This window comes from Schistocerca cancellata, chromosome 4 (genome assembly GCF_023864275.1).
Source record: "Schistocerca cancellata isolate TAMUIC-IGC-003103 chromosome 4, iqSchCanc2.1, whole genome shotgun sequence".
In the NCBI taxonomy this organism is placed as follows: domain Eukaryota; kingdom Metazoa; phylum Arthropoda; class Insecta; order Orthoptera; family Acrididae; genus Schistocerca; species Schistocerca cancellata.
The window spans coordinates 636,991,810-637,005,521 of NC_064629.1; the positions used below are offsets into that span (position 1 = coordinate 636,991,810).

Here is a 13,712-nt window from a genome sequence, read left to right on the forward strand (position 1 = left end):
ATCAAACTTTTTGATTAGACTTAGAAATGAAAAAAAATGGCTACCTTTGGTAAGATTCAAACTCATGACCTTCCACATGCAAGGTTGATATGCTAACCATTACACTATGCCATAATTTTGGGGAAGCTGTTATATTTATGACTCTGATACTACAGTTGCAAAGTTGAAATTGCCGCCTTCAAAAATCTGGCTTCATACAACATCGTATGAAACTTATCTAATGTAAGCCAATCTTTGTGTTTATTATAATAGTATATGTGATGCTGAATCAAGTCTGCTGAATGCCAGATACAGAATCAAAGTGAACTGACCAATTGTTGTGGTAGTTTGGCAATGGTGAATGGTTTGGGTGAGACACTGAGAGCTCTGATTGGAGGAAACCAGCTCCAGCACATGAAGACTATCTAGCACTATCAAGATGGCATATGAGGACTAACAAGTAATTTTAATCAGACCATAATTAAGTTCTGCTTACAGTGGATGATAAAGCCTTTGATCTTCTCACAAACTTAACCATGGAAGAAGGCATATTCCCAACAGGTTTAAAAAAAAGAGTAAATTTATCCCTATTTTCAAAGGAGGCAGCAAATAAGAGCTAGGAAATTACCAACCTATAACTATTACATCTGTCTTACCTAGAAAAACAGAATGTGTAATTACAGACAGAATGGTAAATTTTATAGAAAAACGCAATACTTTAATTGATGCCCAGCATGGGTTTAGGAAGAGTATATCCCCAACAAAGCAATAGCTGAATTCATAACATGTGTCAATAAGGCACTAGACTAATTAAAAAAAAAGTTTGTGGCCTATTTCTTAACCTTTCAAAAGCTTTTGATTGAGTGTTGCTGTCGTGCGCCCACAAAACCCTTCTACTACTACTACTACTACTTTGATTGAGTATGCCATGACATATTATTAGAAAGGCTTAAATGTTGTGGTATAAGGGGGAAAGCAGCCAATATCATAAAATCATTTGTGGAAAGCAGTGTAGAAATTAACATAATGTGAACAATACTACTATAAATGTCTACTCAAATTCTGAATTAGTTCAATATGGAGTACCTAAAGGATCAGTACTTGGCCCACTACTTTTTATTTTATATGTGAATGATATGCCCAAAATAGTAGATGGAAATTCTGCCATGTAAGCAGATGACACTTCATTTGTTACACATAGTGTTTCAACAGATGACTTACAACAGCAATCTTCTCTAAATATGGAAAATGGGAACAATTGTTTCACAGTAAATTATCTTTTTATAAACATAAATAAAACCACATGTGTGCTAATACATGTAAACAAATCACCTAACTTGAACAATATTACTCTCAAGTTTGGAGACTTGGTTCTAGAAGAGTCAGAAACTTATAAATTTTGGGGTGCAACAGTGGTACTTGACATAGGAGAAGCATATAAATAATATTTATCATAAAGTGAGTTCAAATATATTTCTAATGAGAAAAATGTCAAGGACAATAAACACACAAACACTGCTAACAATGTACAGTGGGCTAGTTCATTCACAAATTTCATATGGTATCCTGGTCTGGGGAGATTCTGCAAATTTGCACATTCAAAGGGTATTTAAGCTACAAAAGAAGGCTGTAAGATGCATATCAAAATTATCTCTTAGAGAGTCCTGCAGAAATAAATTCGGGGAACAGTAGCATCACTATTCATTTGTGAAAGAATTATTTATGTGAAAAGTAATCATTATGTATTGTTAACTACATCACAAGAAATAAAAATGATTATCTTGTTGAAGGAAATTGTTCAAATTAACTGACAAAGAGCCTGAAAAAAAAGCAGGATGCCTTCTATACAACAATTTGGCAAACTATGTAAGCATGATAGAAAACATGTCTGTCTTCAAAAATAAACTAAAATGTCACTTGATTAAAACTTGTCCATACAGTGTTGAAGAATACCTTGAGATAAAAAAATTAATGTTTTAATGGGTTTTTTATTTTTTATATATATGTTACTGAGTTCAGTAGTGCCTTGTAAACACACATTCACAATTATCTCACAAGTGTCTTGTTTGTGGACCCATATTGACTGGAATCTTTTTGCTTCTATCATCATATATTTTAACCCATTTCAGTTTTCACTACTAATTATGATATACCCTGAGTACAATTTTCCACTTTGGCACTTCTGATGCCCTCTCAGCTTTGACTGGGGAATGACATGTTACCAGTAGCACCTGTACACTATGTTTTTCTATTTGGGGAGCAAAATAATTGGCAGCGGCAGAAGTGAAGATAATATGAAATGTGGACTGGCAGTGACAAGAACACCTTTTCTGAGAAAGATCGTTACATTAAGATTTATTTTCCTTTCCATTGCAGGAAGTCTTTTCAGAGCAAAATAATTGGCAGCGGCAGAAGTGAAGATAATATGAAATGTGGACTGGCAGTGACAAGAACACCTTTTCTGAGAAAGATCATTACATTAAGATTTATTTTCCTTTCCATTGCAGGAAGTCTTTTCAGAAATTATTTGTGTGAACTGTAAAATTATATGGAAATACCATGTGGATCATAAATAGCTCCTGAAACATGATGTTACACAAGAATGCTAAGGATTAGGTGGGTACATTTGTTAACCAATGAAGAGGTACTGAATCACATTGAGGAGAAAAATATTTTAGCACAACTTGATTAAATTTAGGGATAGACTGGTAGAACACATCCTGAGGCATCAGGGAATAGTTAATTTGATAATGAAGGTACATGTGAGGAGTAAAATCTGCAGAGTGAGCCCAAGGCTTGAATATAGTAAATAGATACAAATGTATGTAAGTTACAGTAGCTATGTGGAGATGATTAGACTTTCACAGGATAGACTAGGATGGACAGCTGCATCAAAGCAGTCATCAAACTGAACACTACTATAACAAACATCTCTGTCTGTGATAACATGCCAAACTTTGCATTTCAATTATAACAATATTTAAAACAATACTATTAAATGTAAGTATCTAACAAACATTAATAACAGGTAATATTTGTTTATGAGGAGGTACAAAAGCAGTACCCCCCCTCTGCCACCCACATGTGCCATTATTAGTAACTGATCCCATACTTGGCATCATATGTCTTATGTGCAGCAGTGAACTACTCTGTTCTCTACAATAAAAAGCATTCCAACACATGTTGGCAGGATTTGATATAAACAGGTAGCTGTTGAATTTTATTATTCACAAATTAAAATTTCCCTTGCAGGAGATCAAGCACAAAGAGCACAGGAGAGTCTGGCAGCCTGTATTCATTGATGACATGCCTCCATCAGGAATGGTGCTGCTCTCAAGAATGATGGTGATGATGATGATAAATTAAATTTATTGACGACAAAAACAAAACAATTTCATTAAAATTTGTTTAACAAGTAATGAGGCATTTTCGTTGCATTTGGTTCTTTCTATAAAAGAAAGAATGATGCTTGTCATATTTCACATCTTACAGAAGGTACACCATAAATGTATGTTATAGTGGACAAATTTTTATTTTTATAGTTTTCCATGTATTTAAATGCCCTTTCACTTATCTAAATATACTATAATTTATAAACAAAATATACCCTCTGACATTTTCAATAATTTATAGAAACTACATTCTATGCAACATTCATCCTCTTTTTGTTTAGTGAATTCTAATATCATCAATATTTTTTCTGGTTCATAGACCAAATGAATTTTCTCTCCTCTTACATACAAACTTGTGCAAAAATTTTAATATGAGCAATCTTCAAGGCAAGTATTTTATCCTATAGATACGAGCACAGAAATTGTAAAGGTACACTTCGTACCCATTTAAACAATAATTTTTCTTGAATTTCTTCAGGATATTTGATTATGTATAAAATCAAAAGCTGTTCCATTTAGTTTTTACACAGTACATGCACAATACCAATAGATTACAATTTAGTTCTTAACAACCAAATATTCAGCTAAAATAATATCAATTTCCACATAGTTCTTAATACTATATCACTGCAGTTTATATGAAGGAACTTTTAATATTGTACTATTCTCAGCTAAAAAACACAACCATAAGAACAACAAATATACTTCTAAAAACTATTGTCTATCTCATATGATGACATAAAATGAACACATAAATACTTCAAAAGTTTTACAAGAAATCACACTTAACAGTACAATCAGTTAACAAAAATTATCAAACAGGTTAAAGTCCACTTTTATTAAAATATTATCACCTGAGTAAGCTGCATACATTTTGAAAAGTTTGTGCTTAGTTTTGAGCTTAGTTATGTCGATGTGTTTAGTCCCAAATAGTCAGAAGGAACACAGCCTTCCAGTACCTATTTAGATTTTAGGTTTTATAAAGTTTGACACATATGCAAAGACTTGAGTCCATATTTCATCAGAAGTTTTTCCATGGAAGTTCTGAAGGAGACCAGTCTTCTGATATAGCTCAAGCAGAGGCTCAATTGTTGATGCATATATTTGTAGACGTTTTTTCACCGTTTCTGGATTGTCATCAGCTCTCTGTACCAATGGTTCCCCTGTTACATCATCAATTCCCTTCAAAAGAGAACACAAAATTAGAAAATTACATGGAAGAATTAAGACAAGGATTTGATTATTAATATTAATTAACATTTAGCTGCTGTTGCTCTCAATGAAAGATTATGTCAAAACTGATGATATGATTCAAAATCATACTAGTATTTTTTAATTGTTGCAATTTCTCATGCTAAGTGGGATTTTCAACATATTCAGCAATGTATTACCAATGTTCCCAATAGTGAGCTTCATCAGGAGAGCCTGTGTTTTTCATTTGAAAGACATGCAATCAGGTTTTGTCCTCATGTTATGTCAACTAGTAATTTTCTTAAGCACTATGTGCATGCTGCAAGCCACTATCTTAGTGCTATAATTTGTAATCTATACTTTTAACAGTTATCAAGAACTGTGAGCAAGTCTCATCATGGGCAGATCATCCTGCACCATGCAGTATTCTCGCATCTCTTATTTCTGAATACATTTACATCTCTTTAGTATTAAAGCAGTCATCAGTCTAAAGATTGCCTTGAACACAACAGTGCTATTACAGGCATGGTCCTATTGGAGATTATATGCTGTTGACTTACTTCAATCTCTTAACTGACTTACCCAGTCAGTTATAAGGAACTTACAGTTTAATATGGATTCTGAATCATGGTGCAACTCAGCATTTTTCACATCATCAAACATTACCAGAGGTGTAATATGTGATAAGTGACAGATAAAAATCCTAGGGTTGACTGAGGATCAAATCTGAGACCTTTGGATTTATAGTCTGGCACTTTACCACTGAGTCACTGCTATTGTCTAACAATATGTGTTGGCAAGTTATTTCCAGTTTTGAAGCCAGTATCATGAGTCACCATTATGAAACATTCACAACATCAAATTAAAAAGTATTATTGCTTATGTAGTTTTAATATGAGTGATTGGTCTAATGAATGGATCATAGACTTTTAGAATTACCAATAATTTTTTGTTTTTCTGTTCCAAAGAAGAAAAATGAACAGCATTTTCATGTAAGTTGATATATAGAGCCCATGTAATCTTACAGGTGGCACTTCTTCATTGAAGTTAGTCTTATCAGTCATGGTACTGCAGTATGTAATGGGAGTACAATGCACAGGACATGTTTTGCAACAAAGGTTACAAAAGTATGTGGCACAAAAAATTGTTTTGGAATGGCAGGAGCATAATGTGATGCAAAGATTTGGAGGGAAGCAAATCTAGTTATACTTTAAAACCACATTTTAGAAAATTATAGTGCAGACAAGGAAGCTCATTTATGCATACCAGATCATAATACTATTCTATCTCCTATTCTACAATCAGTTCATAAAGAAATCTGGACAGTGATAAAATGGCATAAGAAATATATCATTTCACCAGACCAGTAACTGAAAAAAGACAAGCCAGTGATGGAGTTAATGGCTGTTTTAAGGACACTTATGAGGATATAGCAGGTTGTGATGAAAAGGGCAAGGTTCAGTAGTTAGGTAGGCATTGGAACTCAATACGAACAGCAGTGAATATGAGATAGGCAAAGGGAATACGAGTAGAAAAGAAAATTAACAATGACATTTAATGTGTGATTGGCAGAGAATGCTTGAGTTTAGGGCATTCAATCTTGAGGATGCCAGTGCTAGTGTAAAACTAGTTTTTGATGAGTGAGTCTAGAACATGTAGAATTTTTGAGATAGTATGTCAACATGATAGCAATACACATGATATAAAATACTTTAACCCGATGAATCAATAAAATACAAACTATCTGTAGCTGCCTCTTAGATTGTGTGACTACGCTTATACAATCCCGAGACAAACATCAAATCTTAATTTAGCAACATTTGTAAAATATTACAAAATACAGAACATTCCCCATACAGATATAGAGTAAAATTAACTATGCAGATAAATGTAGCTGGTTCATAAAGCAAAATATCAGATGGAACAGCCACTCTGTGATACATTAAAATCTGTCAATATACAAAAATTGTAGGATAAAATGCTATTCACTGAAAAGAGTATATTACAAGCATGCAGGTCCTCATATTATAGAGGAGGCTCCACATTAAAGGAGTGTAGGCAATATGCAAATGTGTAAGAAGAGCTTGATATCTTCTTTGCAGTTGAATGGAGGTAGCCCATAACTTTTTTGTGAGTTGCCCATGTCACCACATATTGTCACACACACCCAGCCACGTGTTTTCCCATTGGCACACCACTTCACAGCTCAACAGCATGCAGGGAGATGTCACACTGCACTATTGTCAAGTATCCATAAGCCTCCTTCACTGCTTCAGCAGCAGTTAAATTCTCTTGATTCTCACGTGCCCAGGTACCCAGCAGGGAGTGCCACTACCTTCCCTTGGTACCATACTGGCAAGTGGTGTCCTTGATTCTTTGGACAGTTTTGTGTGCTTAGTACAAGTGCTGGATGGAATGCACAGCATTTAGGAAACCAGAACCGATGAAGAATCTCATGCCTCGATCGTGTCTCAACTGCTTCAGTATCTCCAGGATTCCATTACATACAACATCAAAGGTAGAATACTCACCTGGGACCCAAATCTTGAAGACATCAGGGAAAACAATGACACAGTCCCCTGCTTATATTTACCAGTGTATATATGTAGGGCTTATTTCAATAGTGGTACAAGACCATTACCTCCACTTTTCTGCCTATAATGCTTCTGAAATTAATGATTTAAAACCAAAAAAAACAAAAAAACACAGAAAGAAAGGTTCATCTCTAGCAAGAACCCATATGCTTGAATATTTCTGGTATCTCAAGTGCAGATTTTTCAGTGCTCATTTAACTTTAGGACTCTGTATCTCAAAATTAACAAAAATGGACTTGTACCACTACTGAATAAAAAAATCATAATTCTCTTTTAAAATCTCATAAAATGTTATTTTCAAAATATATTGGGAAGAAATTAAATTTAAAAGCTTCCTGAGCCTTGCCAATAACTGGAAGGAGGCTTACTCCAATCCTGAGATATGATCATTATACTTGCTGCATCTTAGTCTATCACACAGTGCTTCGCTCGTTTTCCAAATTGCCTCGTGGAATTTTAGTGGTGTAAATTTACATGCACCACATAGGAATGGGCAACACAGATGACTGCTTGTTGGTATTTACAGCCACGTCACTGGTGCTGACAGAACAATGTCCACTCCCAGTTTTTGCATGGACACTGGAGATCTGCCATTATTCTTCTAGCAGCATGGTATGATAGTAGCCACAGAGAGAGAGCTACTGGTGAGGCCAGGTCCCAAGAAAATGGTCATATAGGTGAACCACATGACCTTCACTAAGCATATAAGGGATGAAATGATGAAGTGTTCCTCTCAGACACTTTTGAGTTTATGCTTTACATCAGCTATTGGATGAAATTTGAGCACAGTGGACCTGGGACTGGCTTACATTACTGGACTATGATTTTGTTGTTTTTCCCTTGACTTTGGATGCACAGGTTGCACTGATGATTCTTGGCTCTGTGTTGCAGATTTGTATGGGCCTTCATCACTGACATATTTCAGCAAGAGTTCAGGAGACACTCACTTGTCATGGTGGTGGTTATAATTTTGAGTGTGTCAGTGTTTATGAGAGTATATTTTGTACCCTGCAATAAAGGAGTTCAACACTGATAAAAGTTTAAAATCCATTTACAGTTCATCTACACTGGTGCTAAATTCCACCATTTTAATGAAACAAATGCAGTGAGCTCCTTAACAAATTTTTGTACAATGAGAACCTTTCTTAAGAATAAATGTCTTTTAACTGGTGTCATCTAAAGAACCATTTCAAAAATAAAAGAAGAGTGTTGTGTTAGCTCTCCTATAAGTTTTCAAACGATTTTGGCCTTGAGTATGATTGAAGACATTTACAAGCTTAAGCAATGATCACTTACCAACCTTATTTAGGTGTATGACAATTTCAGTGCAGCATGATGCATGAGTGCTCTCAGCTAACACCTTTTTAATGTATTCTACATCAGTATTCTGTCAAGAACTATATTAATTCACTTTACAGCACTATGAAGATGATATTAATCATGACACTGGGAGAATAGCTGTAAAAAGTGAACACTAGTGGTGCAAACATGAGTAGAAATTCTGTTCAAGTCACCATAAGCTCAATCATGTTAGTGACTTTATTCTGTCAAAATACTCCCCCCCCCCCTTTTTCCCCTCAAGATTAATTGGTGGAAATTCCTAATGGTGCCACCAAAACTTTGTTATGTCACTTATTAGTGAATATTTCCTAGTTAGCTTGCAGCAAAAATAAGATATTTTATTCCAGAATGGATTTCCACTTTGCAGTAATCCTGACCAGGATTCAAACCATGAAGGTTCAAGCCATGTTCAGGCACACAGTTATAATCAGTCAGGATGTTTCAAATCAGTGCAGTGCACATCCCCCCCCCCCCTCTCTCTCTCTCTCTCTCTCTCTCTCTCTGAGGAATTGTGCTAAATCTGAAGTGATTGAAATAAAAAATTGGCACAGCACTTTAGAAAAGTGATCCAGTGATCCACTAGATTATATGGATCAACTGGAATGCTGCAATGCACAGAGAGGAGAACAAAACTGGTCAGCCTGTTTTGATACGTACTATTTCGTAGATATATTTTCACATGTTTTAAAGTAGAAAATGTCCCTTCTTGTGACTTGGGATAATGATGTAATTTGGCACAGAGTTTTCTGCTCTCCTGGTCGTTATGATGGCATTCTTGACCGAAGCCGCTACTATTCGGTTGAGTAGCTCCTCAATTGGCATCACGAGGCTGAGTGCACCCTGAAAAATGGCAACAGCGCACAGCAGCTGGATGGTCACCCATCAAAGTGCCAGCCATGCCCAACAGCGCTTAACTTCGGTGATCTCATGGGAACCGATGTATCCACTGCGGCAAAGCTGTTGCCCCACAGACTTCTAGTACTGGGAATAAATATGAAATGCATATCTATGATGTCTCCAAAGCATTCTATGATCTCATACTTGACATTTTAGCTTCTAAATAGAAGATTCTTCAGCTACTGATGAAGGCTGTGGCAACAAAGAAAGACTGATAAAATGTAATGCAACTGAGAATATCTTTGGTATTGTGAATCACACATTTTGTCAGACAGATACTTTAATGGAATTTAATCAATTTTTCACTGATTTTAAATCTGTAGTGCTGTTGGTTTCTTACATGAAGCAAGAAAGGTAAACTATTCTTATTCTACAGTATTACTATGGGCTGCTATCAAGCCTATTATCTTAGCAAGAGATTGCTGACACAGGCCTTGGTACCAAGGTTGTTAATCCTTCTCCTTACAATAGTGTTCTGGCCAAGATTTTTGAATTCCTTATCACTACCCCACATTACTTCTTCTACACCACTACACATACTTGTAACATATACCAGTATCCAAACACTTTGGAGTGTACTGCAAAGAGAAGGGTGTAGGAGACGTTTTATTTTCAACAGTACAAAAATTAGAACGAACTTGCTACATGCAACAACAAATGACAACTGGTGTGCATTTTGGGAAGTTTCTTCATTAGAAAATAACTCTAACAACTGCCAAGAATAGATCATTTATACAACCTTAGGAAATGTCAAATGTTTGCAGATCCACAGAGTTCTCCACATGTCTCTCTCCTAATGACACCCTTTGGTTTCTGTCAGAGATATAGAACTTGAACCATTTTGCTGTATTTCCTGTGACATCACAATATTCTAAATCATTTAAAAGCATAAATAATGAGTGATTAAAAAGTTTCTGTTCAAAGACCTTACAGTCCATAATCAGCGTGCCAATCAGACAAAATCACTGTGAGCATTTAGGCAATCATCCCATTGATGCATCAGGAAAATATACCTGTGTGGTAAAACACTGTGTCTTGTTGCATGCAGAAGTCCATAACTGCCTGCTGCACATCCTCTTCCAAAAGAAATTGTCAAACATTCAGGGCCTTTTTTAGGCAGCTAAAGACATGATAATGACATTAGAAGAGATTAGGACTACAGGGTTGGTGCTCGAGTGTCTCCCACTTGTCTGTAATGGATGAGGCTGGCCTCCCAGATCGACCGGCATCTTGTGTGCAACCATGACCAACACAGAACTTGTGCATCATTCCACAAGGGTGGTTTTTGACAGATATGCTGCCCCATACACATTCTTCATTCTTCAGTGGATGTCTAATGGTGTTTGTCCTTTGGCAGCCAAGAAAACAATAATAGCATGTTGGTCCTGTTTGAACACATTTGGTAATAATGTCACCATAGTTCACATTCCTGCATTTACTGCACACATGTTGGAATGACATGAATGTCACACTTACCCTTTGCCTGTATGTCAGTGTTTATATCCCAAATTAGAGTTGTGCTATGTTGCATATACACTGTAGCAATGCACTCAAATGGAAACCTTTTGATCACTCCTTATTTTATTTGTTGTATATGGTTCAGAAGCTGTTGTATATTACCCTTTCTAAAACTATTCAGATTGCTGGAAAAAGTGCAACTGGATGGAAATTTGACAGAATTTCTGTATCTTCTTTCTTAAACAAAGGCTTAACTTCAGCATATTTAAACCCTTCAGGAAATGTCTCACCAATAAATGATTGGTTACACAGACGCCTTAATATGTTACTAAACTCAACAGCATACTCTCTTATTAACTTTGTTTATATTTTGCCATAACCACTACAATTTTTTAACTTTAAAATATTTTAAGGTGGACATCACTTCTACTTGTGTAGTGAGGGATATATTCACATTACTGAAGTTATTTGTAGAGATATTCCATGGCAGCATTTTCTGAATCTGTCAACCCCATCTTTTCAGTAACACTTATGAAATGCTTGTTAAAAAGTTGTGCAACACTGCACACATCTGTTACAAATGTATCATTGTATATGGTATCATGGTATCTGCTCCTCATCATGCCTGGTTTTACCAGTCTCTGCCAGATATACACATATGAAGATGGCAGTAATATTGGGTACACAAGATACAAAAGGGTAGTGTACAGGAGGAGCTGTCATTTGTACTCAGGTGATTCATGCGAAAAGATTTCTGACTAGATTATGGCCACATGATGGAAATTAACAGACTTTGAATGTGGAATGGTAGCTGGAGCTAGATGCATGGGATATGCCATTTCAGAAACCATTAGGGAATTCAATATTCCAAGATCCACAGTGATAAGAATGTGCCAAAAATACCAAATTTCAGACAATACCTCTCACCATGGACAATGCAGTGACTGATGGCCTCCACTTAATGACTGAGAGCAATGGCATTTGTGTAGAGTTGTCAGTGCTAACAGACAAGTAGTGCTGAGTGGGACAACTGCAGATATCAATGAGGGACATACGACAAACATATCAGTTAGGACAGTGTGACAAAATTTGGTGTCAATGGGCTATGGCAGCAGATGACCAATGTGAGTGCCACTACTAATGGCACATCACCACCTGCAGCACCTCTCCTTGGCTTGTGACTGTTGGTTTGACCCTAGATGACTAGAATATTGTGGTCTGGTTGATGAGTCCCTGTTTCAGTTGGTAAGAGCTGATGATAGGTTCAAGTGCAGTACAGACCACATGAAGCCATAGACCCAAGTGGTCAACAAGGCACTTTGCAAGCTGGAGGTGGCTCCATAATGGTATGAGCTGTGTTTACATGGAATGTAGTGGGTCCTCTGGTCCAACTAAACCAATCATTGACTGGAAATGGTTGTTTGGCTACTTGGAGACCATTTGCAGCCATTCATGGACTTCATGTTCCCAGAGAACAGTGGAACTGTTATGGATGACAATCTGTCATGTCACTAGACCACAACTGCTTGTGACTGGTTTGAAGCACATTCTGGTCAGTTTGAGTGACTGCCTCACATGAATCCCATCAAACATTTATTGGACATAATCAAGAGGTCAGTTCATGCACATCATCCTGCAATGGCAACACTTTCTTAATTATGGACAACTACAGAGGCAGCATGGTTCAGTATTTCTGCAAGGACTTCCAACAACTTGTTGAGTCCAGGCCACACCCAGTCGCTGCACACCAGGCAGAAGAAGGGTCAACACAATATTAGGATGTATCCCACTACTTTCGTCACCTCAGTGTATATAGCATATTGTCTTTATTTTGTTATTTGATGTGATCATCTTTTTCTCATAATGCATTTGCTTTGCTGTCTGTAGTACTACATTTAATACTTTGCAGTGTCTTGCATAAATAGTTCAAATGGCTCTGAGCACTATGGGGCTTTACATCCGAGGTCATCAGTCCCCTAGAATTTAGAACTACTTAAATCTAACTAACCTAAGGACATTACACACATCCATGCCCGAGACAGGATTCGAACCTGCGACCGTAGCGGTCCCCCAGTTCCAGACAGAAGTGCCTAGAACCGCTCAGCCACAGTGGCTGGCTCTTGTAATGAGCTATAGCATCAACATCAGAGCTGTTTCTGACTGACAGATACAGTTGTCTTTTTGAGCTACGTAATACATTTATTCCTTGAGTAATCCATGATTTCTTTGTAGATTTTGGTCTAATCTGGGTTAGTTTTGGAGGAAAACAGTATTCAGATAATTTAAAGACTTCACTAATGACCGTTTTACAGTTTTTAATTCATACCATGAGCACTGTATAGCAACTCAAATGCACAACAGACAGTGGGTTAAAAACTGACAAATAAAAATTGGTAGGGGGCCTCGAAAACCCCATTCATGGGGGGTAAGTAAAATGTGATGGTACCAAGCAGTGTCATATGCTTCATGTGGGTGACAAAAGACTGTGATGAGGTGTTGATGTTTAGAAAAAGCCTGTTGGATTGCTGTTTCCAACCTAACCACAATATCAGTTGTGGATCATCCCTTTCGGCAACTACACTGATAGGGGAAAAAAAGGTCCTGAGATTTGAGAACCCAGTATACTCTGCAAGCAACCATTCTTTCAACCAGTTTGTAGAGTACATTGCTGAGACTAATCAGTTGGTAGATATCACCAGACAATGGGCTTAACAATTGGGATGATGATACTATCTCGCCATTGCAAAGAGAAGACACTTTCAAGTGAAATATGGTTGAAGACCCTCAGTAGCTGGAGCATTTCAGTAAAATTCACATGTTGGACCATCTGACAATGAACCGAATCAGAGCTGGATGCTGT

The 13,712-nt window shown here is 36.7% G+C and overlaps 1 protein-coding gene across 1 annotated transcript in view; it reads right to left on the reverse strand.

Annotated features, from left to right (window-relative positions):
* Window positions 1–3,345: 3,345 nt before the first annotated feature.
* LOC126183481 (GTP:AMP phosphotransferase AK3, mitochondrial) overlaps window positions 3,346–13,712 on the reverse strand; it is an 87,579-nt gene continuing 77,212 nt past the window's right edge. Inside the window, exon 4 of the mRNA XM_049925500.1 lies at window positions 3,346–4,553. Within this exon, the coding sequence (XP_049781457.1) occupies window positions 4,335–4,553 (219 nt within the window). The 3' untranslated portion in view covers window positions 3,346–4,334. The remainder of the gene's footprint in view (window positions 4,554–13,712) is intronic.